Source organism: Aspergillus mulundensis (genome assembly GCF_003369625.1).
Source record: "Aspergillus mulundensis strain DSM 5745 chromosome Unknown scaffold_0, whole genome shotgun sequence".
In the NCBI taxonomy this organism is placed as follows: Eukaryota; Fungi; Ascomycota; class Eurotiomycetes; order Eurotiales; family Aspergillaceae; genus Aspergillus; species Aspergillus mulundensis.
Genome location: NW_020797888.1, coordinates 4,224,066 through 4,245,281, shown reverse-complemented (window position 1 = coordinate 4,245,281; position 21,216 = coordinate 4,224,066). Strand labels below are relative to the sequence as shown.

The 21,216-nt window shown below is 53.7% G+C and overlaps 8 protein-coding genes across 8 annotated transcripts; 2 read left to right on the top strand and 6 right to left on the bottom strand.

The window, feature by feature from the left end:
• Positions 1-962: 962 nt before the first annotated feature.
• Positions 963-2,345, bottom strand: DSM5745_01134 (tryptophan--tRNA ligase WRS1; the record flags this gene model as incomplete). Its single annotated transcript, XM_026743150.1, has 3 exons — positions 963-1,289; positions 1,336-2,158; positions 2,221-2,345. The coding sequence occupies 3 exons, from the start codon at positions 2,343-2,345 to the stop codon at positions 963-965; spliced, it is 1,275 nt and encodes a 424-aa protein (XP_026608995.1).
• Positions 2,346-2,599: 254 nt separating this feature from the next.
• DSM5745_01133 (putative cofactor for methionyl- and glutamyl-tRNA synthetases) lies at positions 2,600-3,913 on the bottom strand (the record flags this gene model as incomplete). Its single annotated transcript, XM_026743149.1, has 1 exon — positions 2,600-3,913. The coding sequence occupies one exon, from the start codon at positions 3,911-3,913 to the stop codon at positions 2,600-2,602; it is 1,314 nt and encodes a 437-aa protein (XP_026608994.1).
• Positions 3,914-4,447: 534 nt separating this feature from the next.
• On the bottom strand, positions 4,448-6,293 carry DSM5745_01132 (bifunctional hydroxyethylthiazole kinase/thiamine-phosphate diphosphorylase; the record flags this gene model as incomplete). Its single annotated transcript, XM_026743148.1, has 7 exons — positions 4,448-4,702; positions 4,753-4,853; positions 4,900-5,276; positions 5,325-5,738; positions 5,786-5,921; positions 5,968-6,144; positions 6,194-6,293. 7 exons carry the CDS (start codon positions 6,291-6,293, stop codon positions 4,448-4,450), a joined length of 1,560 nt encoding a protein of 519 aa, XP_026608993.1.
• A 471-nt stretch (positions 6,294-6,764) lies between these two features.
• DSM5745_01131 (putative histone acetyltransferase Spt10) lies at positions 6,765-8,415 on the top strand (the record flags this gene model as incomplete). Its single annotated transcript, XM_026743147.1, has 2 exons — positions 6,765-7,247; positions 7,294-8,415. The coding sequence occupies 2 exons, from the start codon at positions 6,765-6,767 to the stop codon at positions 8,413-8,415; spliced, it is 1,605 nt and encodes a 534-aa protein (XP_026608992.1).
• Positions 8,416-8,634: 219 nt separating this feature from the next.
• Positions 8,635-10,105, bottom strand: DSM5745_01130 (acyl-CoA dehydrogenase family protein; the record flags this gene model as incomplete). The annotated part of the gene is made up of 3 exons (XM_026743146.1): positions 8,635-8,811; positions 8,874-9,871; positions 9,919-10,105. The coding sequence occupies 3 exons, from the start codon at positions 10,103-10,105 to the stop codon at positions 8,635-8,637; spliced, it is 1,362 nt and encodes a 453-aa protein (XP_026608991.1).
• A 3,543-nt stretch (positions 10,106-13,648) lies between these two features.
• DSM5745_01129 (uncharacterized protein) lies at positions 13,649-17,507 on the bottom strand (the record flags this gene model as incomplete). Its single annotated transcript, XM_026743145.1, has 2 exons — positions 13,649-13,802; positions 13,858-17,507. The coding sequence occupies 2 exons, from the start codon at positions 17,505-17,507 to the stop codon at positions 13,649-13,651; spliced, it is 3,804 nt and encodes a 1,267-aa protein (XP_026608990.1).
• Positions 17,508-17,980: 473 nt separating this feature from the next.
• Positions 17,981-18,890, bottom strand: DSM5745_01128 (uncharacterized protein; the record flags this gene model as incomplete). Its single annotated transcript, XM_026743144.1, has 2 exons — positions 17,981-18,297; positions 18,356-18,890. The coding sequence occupies 2 exons, from the start codon at positions 18,888-18,890 to the stop codon at positions 17,981-17,983; spliced, it is 852 nt and encodes a 283-aa protein (XP_026608989.1).
• A 792-nt stretch (positions 18,891-19,682) lies between these two features.
• DSM5745_01127 (glycoside hydrolase family 16 protein) lies at positions 19,683-20,952 on the top strand (the record flags this gene model as incomplete). The annotated part of the gene is made up of 3 exons (XM_026743143.1): positions 19,683-20,005; positions 20,063-20,516; positions 20,569-20,952. 3 exons carry the CDS (start codon positions 19,683-19,685, stop codon positions 20,950-20,952), a joined length of 1,161 nt encoding a protein of 386 aa, XP_026608988.1.
• Between the last annotated feature and the right edge of the window lie 264 nt (positions 20,953-21,216).

Below are 21,216 nucleotides of genomic sequence, written 5' to 3'. Positions count from 1 at the left end.
TCCACACCCGTACCTGGCAACCTGCAGTTATGGTTACGTTAAGAAAGCAGGAGCATTGTGCGGAGTAGAACAGCGGCGGTTCAGCCTCATGCGTAACAACCCCCATTGTCATGGTATGGGCTCATTGACCCACACCAGTCTCAATGTCAAAATATGCCTTCTCAAAAAAGAGAGCCATCACTTTGCGTGACTGCCGACCGGAACTGTCTTGGAGACGCCTGCTCTGTTAGCCTTTTTTGTACGAGTCAGGCCGTGGTCCCTGTGAAGCTGCGCCGGGCGCCTAGCCCTCACCCTACGGAACTGCTGCGGTCTCAGACTAAATTAGGAGTGCTCCGTCAGGAGATGCTAATGTCGCTGTGTGGTGTGACAAGCCAGTACCGTTCACAATAAGATGTCCCCAGCCATCGGCCACGGGGGATGTCTGCCTTATTCTCGGTTTCGTCGCATTTCATCAAGGCTCACAGGGCTCACCCGAACCTGGTGTATGAATCTGAGTTCGCAACAACTGTGTTGCGGTGTTGAGAGAAGGCTGGTCGAATTCGAACCTCTAATGACAGAGATCTCTGACAGGATCTCGGCGCGATTCGACCTGGCGCGACCTTCCTTTTGCGGAAAGACGCCGAACGCAGAATCACCGCACCCCAAGCTGCAGGATTGACGCTGGAGATGATGGCTGCCTTTGCTTTGAATGAGATTCAGCAGGCGTTATGTTTAAAGGTTTCAAAGCTTTCGCGGTTAATCCTGGCAAACGTTAAGCGACGGTAAATAGACAGGCAAATGAGGATCTGGTCTATCAAAAAGAACGGACGGGCAGCTATAACCAGTCAGCCCAATACCTGATAGCAGTTATACGTTGGGCCCCGAAGATCAAGTGATGTAAAGGGAAGCGAGCAAGAATTGGCCGATAACAACGCTGTTTTATGCATTCGAAAGCTAATGGGTATTGTATATCTCAAATATCTCTATTTGATCTTCGGCTGCGCGGTTCCGTTCCACTCCAACCGACGCGGCGTCATGTACTTCTCAAGCAGCTCATCGGTAACTTCCTTCCTCCGCTCCTGGAACTCAGCAACGTACTCCTGGAGCTTCTTGATGGCCATCGCCTTCAGCTCACCAGTCAGGAGCTCACCGCTCTTGTAGGACTTGTAGATCTCGTCCAGCTTGGCGTCGTCCTCCTCGAAGTATGTTAGGTAGATGTAGGAGACGTCGACGTCAGGGTTTCCGCCTAGACGACGGTGGTCTTCGATGCTGACTTGGCCACCGCTGAAGCCGTACTTGTTGATTTTGGTCTGGGCTGTTAGCATAACCCTAACATAGATTAGGCGATTGGCTTACCTTGATCTGCTTAGCGGTGTCGGTCATGAAGATAGCGGAGTTGGGGTCGGAAGAGGACATCTTGCCACCGGCACCCTGAAGCGCAGTCAAGAACTTGGAGTGGATGAGGGCGGGCTTTGGCGAGGGGTAGCGCATCTTGTGGGCATTGTCACGGAGGAGACGGAAGTACGGGTCCTGGTCAATACCCATGGGAATCAAGCACTGGATAGCAGCAATCTCCTTCTTGCGCTCCTTCAGAGGCTCGTCCGTCCAGATCTCGGGGTACGAGGTAGCGAACGCAGCGACGCACTGCACAGACGGGAAGAAAATACGACCAATGTTCGTGCTCTCGTTGAAACCAAATGCACCACGGACCTGGTTGAAGGTGACGAGCTTCGAGAACTCCCAGGTGTTCATCAAGATGTGGTTGCTGACGTACTTCAGATCGCTGTAGATGAAGGTCTTCTTCAGATCGAATCCAAGGGCAATGATATCCTTGGCGTTCTCCATGGCGTAGTGCAGGGTCTCTTCGAAGGTCAGGCTGTCCTTGAACAGAGCCTTCTCGTCATCCGTAAGCATGAACACGAGCGGCACGTCGAAGACATCCTGCAGCCACTTGGTGAAGGTAAGAGGGATGGTGTGTCCCAGGTGCAGACTCCCTGAGCTAGGGCCACGACCAGTGTAGAGGAAGAACGGCTCTCCCTTTTCCTTCTTTGTGAGAATCTTCTCGAAGTCGCGGTGACTAAAGAACAGTCCGCGCCGAAGCCAGCGGTGCGGCTTGTGTCCGGTGACCTTTTCGAAGCGGTCGAGGAGGGCCTGGTCAATGAGCGAGGTGTTCCATTTCCTGCAGTATTCACATGGGTCAGGAAACAGTATTTCAATGCAGATGTTTGTCCTCGTTCTTACTTCGACAGGGCCTCGTAGTCGATCGAGATGGCGTTGCCGCTGGCGTCGGTGCCACCTGCGACGGACCAGGGGTTGATATCCTGCTCAGCAGCGACTTTGTCGGCGGTCTCGGGAGTCTCGGCCATCTTGAGGATATTCAACCCAACTGGCAGGAATGGAGAGAAAGCTTGTCAGGGTCAAAATCAACCCCGCCGTGACTCGACTCAAGACAAAGACGTGGGGCAATTAAATTGCCAATCATGTGATCTGCCCCTCGGCCTCGATAACGCCCATCACGTGCACGTCCTACAATCTATACTTCGTACAGTGCTAAGAATATCCAGTATAGAACTGCTAAATCTTCATTGGTATTTTGATGGGCTAGTTTTGTTTACAGCATTTACCGCACAGTGGCTCCCTTCAGGCTCTTGACTGTGCACACACCGCCGGATTTGGCAACCAGCTTACCAAGCGCAGGCTTGCCCTCCTGGCTCTGAGCAACAGGAACAGCGCTGCTCTCGAAAGCAACCTCCAGGGCATCGGTAGTGGTGAAACCAGGCTGGAAAGTCTCCCAGACCTTCTTCTTGGGGTTGAGCACCTTCTCGGGCTCGCCGTCGTTCCAGCCCTCAAAGTATATCCTGTCACCGGCGGGAGCATCTGCGGGGGGAGTAACAAGTTCGACGGGACCAGCGTGAGAGTCCTCGCCCTCGGCAACGCGGGGAGAAGCGGCCAGAACCATGGCGCAGGACTTGATGCCACGCATGGTAACGGGCTTCAGGTTGCAGACGGCGACGATCTTGCGGCCCTGCATTTCGGCAAGGGGAACAAGACCATTCAGACCAGAGCATACCGTACGGACGGTCTTGCCGGTTTCCTCGTCCACGGAGGTGTTGTCTGTGCCAGGAGCATCACCGCAGTCGATGGTAGAGACGTAGAGGGAATCGGCGTTGGGGTGGTTGATGGCGCGGAGAATGTGGCCGACACGGAGGTCAATGAGAGATGGGGATGGCGGCGCCGCAGGGGCGGGAGCGGGCTTCGGCTGCTTGGGCTTCTTTTCCTTCTTCTCCTTGGGCTTACCCTCGGCCTTACCAGCGGCAGGGGCGGCCTCAGGGGCAGCCTTCTCGGGCTTGGTCTGTCCAACAACGACGGTCTGCTCGGCACCAGCGCCCTGGGCAGCAGCCTTCTCCTTCTTCTTGCGCTCCTTCTCGGCCTTGGCGTCAACGGGCTTCGGTACGAATCGGACGTCGTTCACGTCAATCTTGACCTTCTCCTCCTCGGGAACCTGCAGCGCGAAAACACGGCTGTTCTGGACGAAGTCGACGTGGCGGACGATGTGGTGATATCCATTCTCACCAGTGCGCTCTTCCGGAGACCACTTCTCGACGACGGGGGCGAGAAGTGCGTAGGCGGCGACGTCTGCGACGGAGGCCTTGTTTCCGAGGATGGTGGTGCGTGTGGCGAGGTGGGTGTTGACCTGGGCAAGGATATCTGAGACCGCAGACTTGTCGTCTTTGCCGAGGGCGCTCTGCAGGCTAGAGGTCGTGGCGAGCCATTGCTTGATGTCCGCTGTTTCGGCGTCACTGTAGGTCACAGGGAAGATCTTGGGGTTCGCGGCGAGGAGGTCGGGCTCGGTCTCGTCGGGGGAGATGGCGGCGGGGTAGGAGCGGTAGAGGAGGGAAAGGAGGGAGCTCTCGGGGGCGGAGTTGATAGCCATGTTTGCGAAGGAATAGGCGGGGTACTTTGTAGGTGGGTTGGTGAGAGGGGTGGTGTTCTTGACTCGTAGGGAAATCGCGAATGGATGTGCTGTACGGGAGAAAACTCTGGAGACCCGAAGGCGGGCCGTGAAGAGGGTGAGAAGAGACAGTTTAGCTGGATGGAGGATCCCTAGAAGAAGGGATCTTTCAGTTGGTCTGCTGGAGTCATCCCATAAAAAGTGTGCCGAATTGTGCCTGACCAACCACATGCCTGATTTCCCCGCCGGTCGGAAGAACAAATTTCCCGATCCAACTATATGGGCGATTGCCCCCGTAAGCTACACCTATTGACAGTGACATACTGAAATCGAGAGAAATATCTTAACGATGTACAAGGAATTGAAGAGCGGCTTAGAAGTCAGAATGTACTAGATAAGTGATGGCATTAGCGGTTGAGGTGTAGGGTCTATGTACGGTGAAGTCTATATATATATATCTGGTCACTAGCAGGATCTATATACGTAAATCGAGAGCCACGCCTGAGCAAGGCCCAATTAGACCGTAATTTCCTGAACCTTAGCCCGTCCAGCATACCAGCTGTGATCTCCCTTCAAAGCGGCTTGGCGAATAGCATACAGCTCATCGATGAAAGCGGGAGCAAAGCTTCCAGGACCGCGGACATAGTCCTTCGCGGCGGCATTCTCGGCGGCAATCTCATACATGAGAAGAGCCGAAAGCACCGCGAGGAACTTGTCGGTCGGGTGAGTGGCAATGAAGCATCCAGCTACCGTGCCAACGGCGCAACCAGTCTGCATCATGTTAGCTTGTTGCCCTCTAAATAGGGCTAATGCAATCATACTCCAGTCACTTGACCTAGTAGTTCGTGTCCATTTTCTACGGTGACGACCCGCTCGCCATCGCTGAGGTAGTCGACAGCACCAGTCAGTAGAACGATGTTTTCTATTCGAGGTTAGGGAAGACTTGTGGAAAGGTGAAGGATGCATACTCTCTCGCCGAGCAAGGTCACGCGCCAGCCGTGCCTTAGCCTGGCCATCAAGCGTACTAGGTCCGCTGTCGACACCGCGTTGCTGAACCCCAGTGCTTCCGGCAACCTGGCGGATTTCTCCCTCGTTGCCTTTGATGAGGTCAAAGTATCCCCCGGCCATCAGCTCCTTGACGACTCCACGTCGAATCTGAGTCGCGCCGGCACCTACTGGATCATACACCACCGGGTTTCCGCGTTGGTTGTATGCTTTGATAGCTTTGAGATATTCGGAGGGACTTTGACTGGTGAGCGTTCCCATGTTGATGAGCAAAGCGCCGTCGAACTGACATAGGTCCGTGGCCTCGTCTCCGTACGGAGACATAATCGGCGAGGCACCGCTGGATCGATTAGTAGGCTTTCACCCCATGCCATGCTAGGGTACTCACATTGCTAATGTGACATTGGCGACAAAGTTAGCGACAACGAAGTTGATCATGTTGTGCACCAATGGGTGAACCTGGACAAGCTTCTGGACGATATGTGGCACCGTTTCAAGCAGCGCCGCAGTCTCGCGGACTACAGGCCCTTCCGAATTTCGTACGAAAGGTGGTGGCGTGGCGATGGCTTTGGCAAGCTCCGCCGCGGCTGCCTTGGGGTCATCCGCCGCCATAATGGCACTGACGATAGCAGCGCCATCCAAGCTCTTGCGGGGAGATGCGGACTGGTAGAGTACCCGCTGGACATTGGAGAGGTTAATCCCACCAATGCAGACAGTTCCTACATCACGGCCAGACTGGGCGATCGAGTCAAGGATAGCCTGTGTGCCGGCCGTGCCAATGATTGACTTGGTGTTTGTTTTACTGCAAAGTAAGTATAAGATTCTTTTCAAATTCGGCACAAAACTTACGTTGGTGTAGCGAATAGCGTCCCGATGCCCAGATAATCCGCGCCCGCCGCAACAGCCGCTTGCGCCTCTTCAATAGATGAGGCGCTAATGCCAATTATTGTATCCTTCGGAAGAAGCTTCTTCGCCTCGGAAATCACTGCAAACGTAAGCGTGAGACCTCAATTAAGAGAAACAGAGCGTACGCATATCATCCTGGCCGAGATGGACGCCCTCAGCGCCCACCGCAAGAGCAACATCGACCCGGTCATTGATGATCAAGGGAACACCGTGGGCCTGAGTGATCCGGTGAAGTTTTCGGGCAATTTCGATCTGAGCGCCCGTGTCGCTCTTTTTGTCCCGGTATTGGACGACCGTTACACCTGCATTGCCAAGCGTCAATAGGGTACAACAGGAGGGGAAGTGTCGTACCTCCTTTAACGGCTTCTTCCACAACAGCACACAGATCCCGGCCCTTGAGGATAGGGTCCGTTGAGTCTGTAACAAGGTAGACAGAAAGGTCGAGCTTCATTTTGTCTATTGCCTGGGCTTCAATTGACCTCACCAACTCGAATGTGTCGTGACGAGCATTATTCCGGTTTAGGAAAGGCGCCTCGTTTGGGCGTAACGTCACATGACCGGTCAGCGGAAGAAGCAAAAGTCCGCGGGACGGGATCTTCGCTTCTGCGTTGACTCCATTCCGGACTCGAGAATACTCGCCCGGTCCTCGAAGTGCTCCAACCACTGCCACCAGCCTGTAAGTATACTCCGACCAGGACGCCGATTACTTTTCCTCCATCTTTTTTACGGTGAGCCCCTCTATTCTCTTTCTCTGTCTCCTTAGAATTGCACACTGTGTTGAACTGTCGATGGATATTCTGTCACCTCTCCTCCCCTATTCGTCTCACCGACCAGTATGAATGCTGCGCGGTAGTCCTGACCACACTAATGCGGTAAGCAGTCTCGTGACCGGCTCAGCCCGCATCAGGAGTATAGCTTCATTATGCCAGCTGGGAACTGTGACCTGACAACCATGGACGACGAGTCTTCAGGGGAGATTGCTCCTCGCCAACTCACGCTGCGGGATCGGGTTACTGTTGCGACGCTGGTGCCATTTCATTCTTGGGAGCAGATCCCCAAGTCGCTGATCGTGTACCTATGCAACCAGCTGAACAGGGAGATTGAAAAGGGGGACACTTATGCTATGGTCGACCCGATCCCGGTGCGGCACTTTGCGCCGTACTGGTTTTCGAATTTTGGCGCTATTATGCTCATTGGAGACATTAAGAATGTGAATGATGTTCAAGAGATGGAGGGCAACGTCAACTGGGCCAAAGCCTGCCTCGGGAGCTTTAATGTCAGACCAAACTATCCTGGGCGGAGTAGTCATGTCTGTAACGGCATGTTTCTGGTCACGGACGCTGCGAGAAATAAGGGTGTAGGCCGGCTGATGGGAGAAGCCTATCTTGATTGGGCCACTAGGCTGGTACGTTCCACGCCGCCAAAAGCAAAGTGCTGGGTTGACAAGTCAGGGATACACATATGCCGTCTTCAACCTGATTTACGAGAGCAACGTCGCCTCATGTCGACTTTGGGAAGGACTCGGGTTCAAGCGAATTGGCAGGGTGCCCAATGCCGGCAGAGTCCTCTCTAGCCCTGGCGAATTCGTCGACGCCATCATCTACGGCCGCGACCTCGGCTCGGACGGCGAAGACCCCGTCACACAAGATCGCTTCGACAAGATCCGTTACTATCTCAAGCACTCTAAATATCCCAGAGGCGCCGACCGAGCCGAGAAGAGTCGACTCCGCAGCGCAGCCACGCACTATAAACTCGTTGAAGGCGAAAACGGCGAGGAAGAAAAGCTTATGCTGAAAGATAAAGAAGTCGTGTCAGACCCGCAGCAACAATACGAGATTGCGCAGCAGGTACATATGGAGCAGCATGCCGGGATTAACAAGACCACAGCCGCCATCGCCGTCAAGTACCACTGGGTCCGCATCAAAGAGACCGTCAGCCGAGTCATCCGAGACTGCCCGCAGTGCAAGGAGACGCTCAAGGTCCCAACACCAAACTCGCAAACTCCGGCCGATACATTAATGGATACAGACGAGCCAGAACCACACCAGCATAAACGCAAGCACTCCAATATCTCGTCCGAAGATACCCAATCTCACACCCAGACTCATACGCCCACACTGGATCAGATCCCGCAAGCCGAACCTCTCCCAACACCCCAACTCATGCAACAAGCCTCAATGCATCAACATCAAAATCCCTTCGCAGCACCCCACTCCTCCATTCTTCAAGGCCATGTCGGCTCGCTTAGCGACTACACTGCCGTCCCTCTAGACCCGCAAATCATGAACCTGCATCAAATACCTCGGTACCAAACTCAAGACGCTACCATGGGAGATCCATATGGACACACACACCCTCATCAACACCAACATGCGCACTCGATCCATGAGGGGGTAGATGTGGGAAACGTCCGGCATGTCGCGCCGAACGAGTACCGCATGCTCGTAGACGATCCGACTGAGGACGCGGGTACGTTGGGCCTGGTACATTCCCAGGCGAGCGATGTCCATCACGACCAGCTGATGAAGTATCAGTATGTGGCGCAGGGAGACGACGAGCTTGATTTTACATAACCTCCTGTTTTTTCTTAGTTCTCAATTGCGGCATTGTCGCACTGCACCGCCACGGCGTTCTGCTTGAATTATGCTCTTCCTTTTCCTTTCGGGGTTCCTTCTTCCCTGTCATGGTTGGAAATAGTCTTGTTATTTTGCTTTTCATTAGCTTGCTTGGTTGGGTACAGTAGAGTATAGAACAAAACCATTGAGAAGCAATGGATATAATACTACCAGGAACTACAACTTCCCCTTTTCCTTCTCCTTACCACCGCCCTTCCCACCCATCCCAAACAAATAAGCCGCAACCTTCCGCATCTGAATCTCCTCCGACCCCTCCGTAATCCGATACCGCCGGAAGTGCCGGTAGATGTGCTCGAAGGGGTAGTGTCGCGAGTATCCGTCGCCGCCGTGGATCTACACAAGGTACAAGGTCAGCTCAAGTCCACAATTCCTAAGATTGGAGAGAATGGACGTACCTGAATCGCCCGATCCGCCGCCTGACAAGCCAACCGATTCGCCCAATAATTACACATCGCAACCTCCCCGCTAAGCTCCCGCTCAATGCGCACCCAAGGCACATCCTTCGTCCCCTCACATTCCCCCACAATACCATCCATCCTCACACTCGTCCGCAGAATCAAAAGCCGCAGCATCTCCACCTGCGTCATGAGCTCCACAACAGGGAACTGGATCCCCTGATGCTCGCTCAATTTCCGCCCCGCCCCCCAGACGCTCCTCTCGTTCGCGCGCGCAATCGCCCGATCAAGACAATACTTCGCCGCGCCGCATGAACTCGCTGCTTGCCGGATGCGGTTCTCGTGCACGAATGTCTGTGCGAGCGCGAGGCCATGATCGACTTCGCCTAGTATTCCTGACTCGGGCACGAAGACGTTGTTCAATGTCACCGTTGCATGGTCCGTTGGCATGTTGAATGTCCACTCGTAGCTGGCTATCTCGATTCCCTCTGTGCTACTGGGGACAAGGAACGCCGTTATGCCGCGCGCCTCGCCAGGCTTTCCGCTCGCGCGCGCGAAGATGATCATGTGCGTGCAGTTGTGCGCGCCCGTTTGCCACTTCTTCGCGCCGTTGAGTGTCCACCCCGCAACGCCGGCGGGGTTCGTTCTGCGCTCCGCGACGGTGCTCATGAAGGTTGCGTCGCTGCCGTGGTCTGGCTCCGTGAGGCCAAATGTTGTCCGGAAGGTCCCGTTTAGGCGAGCGGGGATGAAGGTGCGCTTTTGCTCGTCGGTCCCGAAATGGTGCAGCATGAGGATGTCGGGGAAGTTGCCGACGATGCTATGTTCGTTTTGCAGGTCGTTTGCGAGGCCTAGGCCGCCGCCGTATGTTGGGTGGGAGGCGAGATGGAGGCGGATGGCGGACATATAGAGGTTTGTGTAAGGGTGGGAGGTGCCGCCGTAGCTTTTTGGGAGGGCGAAGCGGTAGTGGCCTGCCGTGTCGGCGAGGAGGCGGGCATGATCTACCTCTGGGTTAGGGGTGTATGGATAGTAGAGGTGACGGGCGTACTTAGGAGGTCCTCCCATTCTTTGCGTGGCAGGCCGCCTGCTTCCCAGTTTGTGCGGGCATGTTCGCGGCGGTGGTCGAAGAAGCGGTTGTTGTTGGCGGCGTGCTGGAGGGGGAGGATTGTGGATTTGATGAAGGTGTCGAGGGTTGAGAGATGGGCAGTTAGCTCTGGGGGGTAGTCGAAGTTCATTCTGTTCTTGCTGGCATAAGATTATCTTGATTTGGTAGGAGGAGTGTTGTAAATGTAGGCATTCCTATACCTCAAGATCCCCGCACCCCGCACTCCCTGCCTCGGCCCCGGCGACTCGGCTCGCTGCTACACACACTCCAGGCCAGGCTCTAGAGCATCCATGATATACACTTGTCTAATTGACCGTGGGCCAATAAACTCCCTGTATAGTCTCGGAAGTCTGGATTTTCATGCACTATACATCGGAGAAAGCAAGATTAGCTGCCACATAAGCACTGCAACAAGCCCTGTACACGAGACCACATTTATTGTCTGCAGTGAGTCAACACCAAATCCCCACTTTGCGCCCTTTGTGGCGAGCAGGTACTCAGCTGGGAAGGACACCATGATGATGGTCCAGAGCCCAAGGAGTGGCATAACTAAACCCCCACCAAGAGCGGCTGCGGCCGTGACTATCGACGAAAAGAATGCCAAGTAGAGGGCGAATTCACACAGTGCAAACTCGCAGATGAGAATGTTTGCTGTTCCCGCGCCCAGAGCACTTGAGGCGTTGTCGTATTCCTGGTCAGGATGATTGCTGGAAGGACCTGGGATAAGGGCGCTTGGTGTTGAAACTGCCACGGGGAGACTCATTGAAGAAAAAGAGACATTTGGTGGAGACTTTCCATTCTCTATGGTAGACTGTCAGTGTCGAATATGTAGGTACACAGGACACCAGCCCACCTGGGTAGAGAGACTCGAGTACATTGACGAGCGGAACGCCCAGCAGGATGATGGGTATTATCTGTCCGAAGCTCCAGTTGTTGCCCCCGCTGCTGCCCTCAAAAAAGCGTTGAAATGTGGTATCCGGGGATAGCCAATTCATGGTCTTTAGCAGGCTGAACAAGCCGACGAAGAAGCTGACCAACGAAGGGCCTCTTCTCGTGCGTCGCAGAATCAGCAGATCGACGGGGTTGGGACGAAACGAGAGGGCTCGCGAAGGGCTGACACCATTTCCATCACGGAATGGATCCAATGCCGGGTCGTAGACGAGGAAGTAGTTGGCAGTGATGAGAGCAATCGCAATGCCTGCCGTCGCGATATACCACCTGGGAAAGCGCTTAGAAGGGTCGCGAAGAAGCAGAGGCTGGAACCTGGGTACCCCAATGCCAGTGATATCCGGATCAACTTCGACAGTGGCAGGACAAGCAACTGTAGCCACACTCGTGCGCCATTCTGGATAAAAGCAAGTAGAGACATCGCAAATGGGACGCCAGACGTGGCGTTTGAAGTTCCCAATATGAGTGTTGATTGTTTCAGCCTCGCCATGGCCCCCAACTTGGTGGCTCAGCTACTCTCGACGGGCTTGCAAGGTACCTAAGCCTATGGCCACGATCTCGAAGTCATTAAGCACCGCCATGCCCCGGCGTCGACTAATGGAATCATAGCCGAGATGCAGAAGGACTCGTATTATGAAACACTCGCATCTAATTCTAGATCAGAACAAATGGACCCCGACCAAATCTAGGCCGCATTTGCCTCATTAGACAAGATTCGCCAAACCCCAGCGTCCTTCGGTCATCATTCGCACAGCTTTCTCATCTATGTATCCTCACAAAAGCTTCATCCACTTCTCCAGTTTCAGTCTAATCTACAGATGCATATGCTCCAGCGCATTTTCAAGGTCATGGGCGTGAGTCACTCCAGCCGCCGTCTCATGAGACTGACCACCCACAGTTGCACCGCACTCCGGGCACCGAGACAGCTGCATCGCACCACCACACTCTCCGATCGTAAATGGATGTCCATTCTCGCAGTAGTACCAATGTCCCGTTCCCCGAAACTCCTTTGCCATAGCAGCCAGCACCGCCATGCGCTCCTCGTTTGTCACCGGAGTATAGAATTCAGAGCCGCGAAGCATCTTCTTGGTTCCCTCGATCTCCTCGGAGAGACCTCGAGTCTGTGAAGGGTGGAACTCACAGAGTTGCTCTGCTTCCTCAATTGCGGCAGTGCCCTCTCGCAGCAGAGCTTCAGCTTGGCTCGGCTCTGACACGTTCTGGCGCTCCAGGGCGCAGAACTGTGCGAGAAACATGTTCCCCTCTGCCTGGTGGAGGAATCGGCGAGAACTCGCTGCATCTTCAATGAGGCGTTTGCTTTCTTTTCTATTTTCCTCCAAGTTGACGCATAGTTCGCTTTGGCTCGTGTTAGGTCGAAGTTGCTTGCGAAGGGAGAGAAAGTCTGCAAGCAGAGCGGTGTCTAGGCGGAGCAGGAGAGACGTGGCTTGAAGATACCCTTTCGTCTGAAGCACATTCTCATCAAAGTCGAACAGACCAGGGGCCTTTTTGCGTCGACGTGCTGCTTCGACCATGTCCCTGACTCGGTTAAAGGGCTGTTCTTGAACCTGCACCCTGATCTTGTACTTGCTTATTCTTTCCCGGAGACCCAAAAGTTCTCTCCACCGTTCTTTGTCGTACTTTGCGATACGACGGCTCATCAACCGCACTTGACGATCGGCAGGACCATAGATTCCAATATTGACGTCGCTTAGGAATACTGCTCTTGCGGTTTCCTTCGTTCTTGCTCCGATTTCAAGATTCTGCAGCTGTGATATGCATTTCGGCAGCTCTTGGGCCATTGGTACGTATTGTTGGTTCACATACAGGATGAATTTCTTCGTTGCCTCGTCTAGCAGCGCGCGTCTCACGAGTCTTCCGTAACGGGACACGCTGCGCAGTGAGCCTCGACAGATGGCACATGTTCGGATATCGTCAATCGAAAACGGCATTGAAGAAGATGAAATTGCGACGGGTCTGTCCTTTTCGTTCATGGTATAATGTCTCTTGAGGTCCATTTGAGCATCCATGCTCTCGATGGTCAAAAAGTGCCCGCATTGTGGGAATATGCAAGGGTTTTCTGTCAAATCCACCTCGTGATATTGCTCCCCCATTATAAAGTCCACCGTCGTCTCTTTGACATCGTCCGAGCCGCAAATTTGGCAGAATGCGCTGACGGGGCAGATTTCACCACATACTGACGGGCACTGGTGGCCACATGATAGCATTTTCTCACAGCGTAGAGAGCACGGAATGTGGTCGCAGGGCGCGGCGCATGGCATCGAGCATGAGCTATGCGGACATGAAGACAGGCACTCAGACATGGCGCATGGAGCACATGGCTCAGAGCACCTTTCAGGACATCTCGAATGGGCACACTGCACGTCGCAAGGCGAGGAGCATGGCGGACAAGGGGTATCTCCGTGGCATTTTGCATTGCACGCATGCGCGCACGTTGAATAAAGGCGTCCACACTTTTGTGTACAGATCCCATGGTCGACCTCAGGACCTTCAGCGGTGCGCTTCGTACAAAACACGCATTCTCGCTTACAACTGTGTCCACACGGCAACACAGTTTGACACTGGTGGGTGCATCCATACGCCACGCTGTTGATGTCAATGTGGCAAGCCACTCTTGTTCGATGACCGCAGTGCGGTATTTCCCGGTCGACTAATGTTGGGCATTTGACGAGGCTCAAGTCTTGTGCTTGCCAACAAGGAAGGCTCTCCATCAAATGCCCACACGAGAGAACGCGTTTGGCATCGAAAACAGCAACGGTACACCTCTTGGGACAAGGGTCTCCACATGGCTTCGGACAAGGATGTGTGCAGCCTTTTTGGGGACGTTGACACTGGTCAGGACAGTAAACAGCGGCGTGGAGGATCTGCGAATGACATTTCTGCTTGCAAGGATGGCCACACTGGAGCCTCTTGCCGCACTGAAGACTGCAACCCCCCTCAGGCGAGTGTTGAACAAAGTGCTCTGGCTCTGATACCAAGATAGGAGTTTCCGGATGTCGAGGGCACGTCAGCTCCAGACCTTCGCCGATATTTCCTCCCTTCTCCAGCATGTCGAGCACCCTGCCCCACATATCAACTCCTCTGGAAGTGGCCGAATTTCCGATGAGGTACATGCCATGTTTGGCACGGGAGAGCAGCACGTTAATCCGGTTTGGCGTACGGAGGAAGCCGCAACGATTCTGATTGTTACTTCTCACTACTGAGATGACGACTACCCTGGCCTCCTCGCCCTGAAAGTTGTCAATGGTCGCAACTCTTAAGGCATGAAGGAGTGTTGATCTGGAAATATTTGGCTGCTGATAGTGCGCCTCATCTTCAGCGAACCCAGCGTTGGCTAGGTCCTCCTGATCCCTTTCTCCAACGGTGATTGTGAAAGACTCGCTCAGCTTGCGCCGCATTCGATGAAGCTGACCAAGATAAGGGGTCAAAACAGCAATATCGCCGCTCTGGTATACGCCCTGGCGGAGAAGATGGTTCACCAAAGCAACTGTAAGCTGTATCTCGTGATCGTTCCAGTGGGACGTCGCCATGGCTTCATTACCGGAAGCATTGCCCTCTGGCACTCGGTGATCAAGCCAGAAAAGTCTCTTCCGCATTCCTACCACCTCTGGGTACATAGATACGGATGGGGCATCCTGTAGGCGGGGATACAATGTGTCGCGGATAAGCTGCGATATTGATGGATGCATTCGTCGCTGCGTCTCCAGGGTGCAGAAAGGAATTTGAACGCCAACTCCGTCATCGGGCTCTACCAAACGTTCAAATAGCGATCGGTCTAGTGAATATAGACTGCCACCCTTGCTCTCGCGCGAAAGGTCGTAGTTCTGAATCTGAGGTCGGAGCTGTTGATGATCGCCAATTAGTATCACCTGTTCAAGGGACGGCAGGAGCGAAGTGAGCATGTGTGCCTCTAACACCTCACCAGCTTCTTCACACAGAAGGACCTTTGAAGGCAATCGACGAAGCATCTCAAGGTTACGCGCTAGCCCAGTAGTCGTCACACCGATCACATCAGCCGTCTTGAGGCAGCGCAGATCCATCTCGTCTCGTACCCTGTCCCAGGATGCCTTGGTCTCCAGATGGGTGGAGAAAACCGCCTGGGCCTGCTCAAAGGAGTTCTTTCGGTGCTCACTCAGCCAGTATGCATAGATCTTTCTGCGTTCCGCAGCCGTCATCATATCTACATGAACCCCTGCGAGGACCTCCACAGAGCGTGGCCGCCCTTTGCTTCGGACGCCAACTTTGAGCCACGACTGGATGATTTGCAGAGGCTTTCCTCTTGTCTGCCTCTGGAAGCCATCCTCGTCCTTGCCGAACAGCTGAGCATAATGCAAGGATTGAGAACGCTCGAGGTAGTATTTTAGGCTTTGGTCCGAGCCGGTTGAGTTGAGTCTGAGTTTATGAAAAGTAGCTTCATGCTCGTCTAGCGTCTCGTGCAATTGCCACTGTTCTGTTCTTTCGAAGCGCGTTTTTTCAACATTACGAACCACAGTCCGAAGGTTCAACGGTTTCAGGCGATCTGACTTCGATTGTGAGCCAATTCGAATGATCTGCGTGGTAATCTCGTTTTCCAACACGTCTTCCAAAAGCTGGTCAAGAGCGTGATTTGTATAGCACACGCATATGATTGGGCCGAGACCCTGTTTGACTTTATCTTTGTTGGCCAGAAGGACCTTGATCATAGCAACTCCGGTGTAACTCTTTCCAGTGCCCGGCGGGCCTTGGATCAGTCCGATTTTGCGTTGGAGGGTGCGGACCAGCGCCGAAGCCTGGGCATCATCAAGTGTGGAATGCTTTTGAAGTCTTTCTAGGTCAACGGGCTGAGAGGGCTGCACTGCCAGACTCGATTCATCATCCATGAGGCACTTCAAGTCGAAGCTGAAGGCTTGAGAGGCGGCATAAACAGGCGGCGGAACATCAGCTAAGATGGACAGCGAATCTTGGTCACTCGGAGCGAGGAACTCGGACATCGGGACGTCAGATGCCTTTTTCATTCTCTGGAGAGCAAGCAAAGTTGGCTGGAACGACGGCAGGAGAATTCCGGGAAATTCCACCAGGGAAATCAAGGACTGATCGCCCTGCGATGCGTGACGGTCGAGGATGTACTGCCAGCTGCTCTCGCTGGGCTCAACCAACTGCAGAAGAATGGAGGCCATGTCCGGATGATCTGAAAGAGAACCAGCCAGCATTTTTCGCTTTTCGTCAGAATGATCAGACGTTTGCTTGGGGCGATCCGGTGACGATACAGTGCAAAACACCGCAGTTCCCTGGGGATCAAGTAGACAAACGAGCGCATCCGGCTGTAATCGTTTCGACAGCTGCCACCATTCCTCTAGTTTCTTCTTCACCGATCCACGAATATTTGGCGGTTGAGCAAAATGCACGAGAAATTGCAGTCCGCCAAATCGATGAAAGTCCACTCCTCGCACGGTGACCCCTCTGTACACGTAAGTCCTGGTTTGGTTCTTAGGACCACGGCTCTTCTTCTGCTCGGCTGTATGGAGCTCGGCATGTATTGCATCTCTGAGCTGGCCGATGGTGTCTTCTCTCAAGAGCCTGAAGTTCCTATCCAAAAGCCCAGCCAGGCCATTGACATGCCATTGGCGCGGGTCCTTCACAGGAAGATATTCGGAGCGCGGCGACAAGATCTCACGGAATGTCGGCATAATACTGATATTGCAGATGTCTGTGTGATCGTTGTCGTGGCGGCCGCCAGGGAGATCTTGCTTTGTCACAAACGCCACGGCCGGAATGACCTGTTGCTTGATAGATTTCTCTATAATTGGTAACGAGAGTCCGATGGCAAGCCGGTGTTGCAATTTATCAAGGTAATCGCGCGACTGATGAAGAGAGTCTGTACCAACCAAGGCATGGAGCGTGAGAAAAAGGTCTGCGAATCGCTGGGCAATCGGCTTGAGAGATTCTTGGATGAAGGCCGTTGAGTTCAGCTCAACGACCTTCCAAAAAAGCAGCAGAGACTGCTCCAGATAGGCGATGGCCGATTTGCCCTCCGTCTCAATTTCCAGCCGGACGACATCCGCCAGATACCCTAGTAAGGGCTCCGCGCGGCGACCAGCAATTCCATAGACAGTGTTGTATATGGTGCCCACCGCTTGTTCCATCACCAGAGAACCGAGAACGTCCGGATGGGTTATGGTCTCAATAAACGGGAGCATCTGATCGGCAAACAGATCGCGTTTGGCAGATGTGAGAAGAGAAGTAAAATCACGCTGAATGAGATCCTGAATTTTCTTGAGCCCACGCTCTTTGGCCAGGCACTGGATGACCTCCTGGAGACTGCCTTCGTCGATTCCGATCAGTAGCCGGGCCTCAGTGAACACCGAGCCTGAGGGCCGTCCGTGTTGCTGGGTCTCGACCTGTCGCTTCCAGAGAGCGAGTGCGCTGACATCGTGGCGTTTATTTTTCTTCTGACTTCTTTTCTCCGTCGAACGAGGGGATTCATTCTCCTTTGGGCGAACGTGGGCGAATCGGCAGGGGTTGTAGCGACATCTGCCACGCTTCGCGAACTCGTGGCAGATTTTCTGGTCATTATTTGCCTTGCCGACCATCTTGCAAGGGAGAGGTAAGATGTTTTCACAAATGAAGACAATAGGCGTACAAAGTGAGAGAAGTAGTAATCTTTGACGGATACTAACACATCGCGAGATGAGCTGACAGAAATAGAGAGGTTGACTACACCATGAATCCCCCAGCCTTGTGGCGCAGATTGCCAGAAAGTGAGAGAATGATAAGGACAAGGTAAGGCGCCTTTTGCTCTAGTCAAAGGGAGTGTTGGTTGCCAATAGTTCCAGCGCCGGGGTGGCTGTGGTGTGGTGTTGACGAGGTGGGTTGGCTGGCGGTTGACCGGTTTGGCGGCACAGGCGGAGGTAAGACTGCAGGCTGCTACTGTTTCTACCTTACTCCCATGTTTTCAAGAATATGAGATTGCGGACTAACAAAGACAACGTCAACACATCCCCCTCCAGCTTTTGAGATGCCCATCTTCTCTGATGTCAATTTGGATACACAACCACCGTCCTCGCTACCCCGTCTTCTCCATCTCTCCCACCATGATGGGCTCAGTCGTCGAGTCCTTCTTCCAAATGAAAATACCTCCAATGCTTCTCAGGACCTTGCCCACTGCTGCACAGAAGGTTGGCCGTGCCTTCTTATACTCTGTCAGTGCCGCTTCCTTCTCGACCGCCACGGCGTCTTCGTCACTCTCGGACGCAGTCTCTTGCTTGTCGGCTGCTTGATTCTCGGATGATTGTTTCTGCTGCTTGGATGCCCGCTTCTCCTTCTTAGCTTGCCTCTCGGAAGCTGGCTTCATGGCTACCTCATCTGTGGCCGTCTTGGTCCCTGGTTACATGACATGTTAGCACTGTTGATCAATCAAGCTCATGAACAAGGAACATACTCCACCTGCGTCGTTCAAGCAAAGTACGCCCCTCATTCGCTTTGCGAGCCTCGGTCTGTCCGCGGATTCTGGCTCGATACTCCTCGTCGTGCTTCTTGAATGCAGGCATGATCACGTCCTCATACCAGCATTCGTTCTTGGCCAAGTCATCCCACTTCCAATGTCCGACGATCTCATCCGGCGTCACATTCTCTTCATAAAAGTACCAGCCTCTGTACTTGGCGTAAACGTCGTGCTTTCTCGTTGCCTTCCCGTCGAGATTATAATGTCGAGCCTGGGCCTCCACATCCAACACATGCCGTCTCATCTCCCTCGACACATTCGGATTGATCACGCTCACTACTCTTCGCGCATTCTCTATTAAATGCTCCATCAGGTCAGATGCCTTAGGTTCGAGAGACGCCTTGAGCGTGATCAATGGTAGTGTATTCCTGCCAGCACCGCAATACCAGTACGCATCATGGTTGCATGCTTCCTCACCATCCAGCCAAATACCACAACTTCTTGAGAATCTGCATTTCAAGGCACAGGTCATGATTAGGGGCCGGTCCCATCGCCCTTTGGTGCAACCGTTCGTGATCCGACAAGCCGAGGACAAAAGCGAGGTGTGAGGTGAAGGTGGAGAGGGGAACGGATTGTCCCACGGCTCATCTTGCCGTTTCTCATGGAGTGCATCTCGCGGTAGGCCGTGCCAGGTCTTGATACGCACACTGTCGATACCCATCTCGCCGGTCTCTAGTTGACGAGCAAAGGACTCTTCGGCGGATTAAAGCAGGAATTGACGGTTTGTGGGAGCTATATATTGGCACCAGTTGCTGCCGGAACCGTGGGTGTTGGACGATTGTGGTCAAGTCTCCGGTGATCTCCGTACGGTACGACATTAACCCTAAAGTTTGAAGCCGGATACTACCTCCAGGCGAGAGCTTTCAATTCTGCGTCTAGTATATAGATGCTCTGTTTCAAGAATTGTACATTCTAGATTGCAGACAAGTCTCCGCCGTGTTCGACTCCCGCGCACAACAATGCTGGTTCGCAGTTCTTTTCCTCCATATCTACACATCAACTACCTCCATCGGAGATATTGCAAAGCTTAACTGCCTCGACCCATTGTTTCGTGGTCAGTTGATGCCTCACTGCCTGACTTCCCGATTGGGACGGGATCTACTTCCCCATTCCGATGACAACATCACTGCTCCATCCCTTACTTCCGTCTAAACAACGTCGCTCGGCTTTATGGACTCAAACATTGCAGTAATCATATCATCCGACCGTTGCTCCATCCACCCCACTCCACTCCGGACTTACGTCCTTCCCAGTCCAGCCCACAATGGCCGACACAACGCACATCCCCAAGGCCGACCCAGAAGATTGCCGCATTACGCACCCATTGACCATAGACAAACAAGCGTCCGAGACTCAAGCAAAACAGACATGGTACAACCCGCGGAGGTGGTCATTACGCACAAAACTCATCGCCGCCATCGCCTGCGTCGCCGCCATAATTGGCGTGATCGTCGGCGCCGTGGAGGGCTCCAAGGCCAGCCGATATCCGGAGTACTCGCCGCTGAACTATCGGCTGGTGGACACGTATTCCGGAGTAAACTTCTTCGAGCAGTTCGATTATTTCGATGATGAAGATCCGACGGAGGGGTTTGTCAAGTGCGTCTCCCATCCGCATTTGTAAAAATAGCACTAAGGGACGCATAGATACGTCAACAAAAGCACAGCGCAGTCGCTGAATCTCACCTACGCAACCCCCACCTCAGCGGTACTGAAGGTCGACACAACAACCAAGAACGCCACGCACGGCCGCAAGTCCGTGCGCATCGAGTCCAAGAAGGCGTACGACGACGGCCTGTTCATCTTCGACATCATCCACACCCCCTACGGGTGCGGGACATGGCCAGCCCTCTGGCTAACAGACGCCTACAACTGGCCGGATAACGGCGAGATCGACGTGCTCGAAGTGACGAACAATGGCACCGACGGCAACGCAGTGACGCTGCACACGACCTCGAAATGTCAGATGGATGTGCGCCGCAAGCAGCTCGGGAGCACGACGTATACGACCTGCGATAATAGCACGAATGCGAATGCGGGTTGTGGTGTCCAGGGGGCGAGCGCGACGTATGGCGAGGAGATGAATAGGGATGGGGGTGGTGTATGTTTCCTCGTGACCTTCGGGTTGAGAGATGTTAATAATGACTGAGCAGGTCTACGCCCTTGAGCTCCGCCCCGAGGGCATAAGAGCCTGGTTCTTCCCGCGGCACTCCATCCCGTCTGACCTTCGCCTGACAAACAATAGCAGCAGCAACAGCAGCGCGCCGATAGCTAAACCCGACCCCTCATCATGGGGCACCGCGCTCGCGGACTTCCCAAACACGAGCTGCGACATCACGTCTCATTTCAGGAACCAGAGTATCATTGCGAATATTGATCTGTGCGGACAGTGGGGTGGGAGTCCGAATGTCTACTCGGGGCAGTGGGATTGTCCAGGGAAATGTGTGGACCTTGTAAGAGGGCACCCGGAGAGGTTTGAGAGGGCGTACTGGGAATTTGGGGGGTTTTGGGTATTTCAAGCTATTAGACCAATTTGACTTGATGAGAGCTTTTATTTGTTTGGTAAGATGTTCTTCTGATAAGTGTGTTTTACCGACAATGGAACTTCGGATGCATGGAGTACTTTGGCGCATATTGAGCCAGGATGCTTGAGGCTTGAATATGGATGCATGATTTACCCGCTGGATCGGTAGACATTATGCACTGCGGGCTCTCGCTTAGGGTGTCTGGGGTATATCAGCTGCCGCCTACCTGACCTAGAGGTCAGTAAACTAAACCCTTAGAATGATAGATGGTCTGAG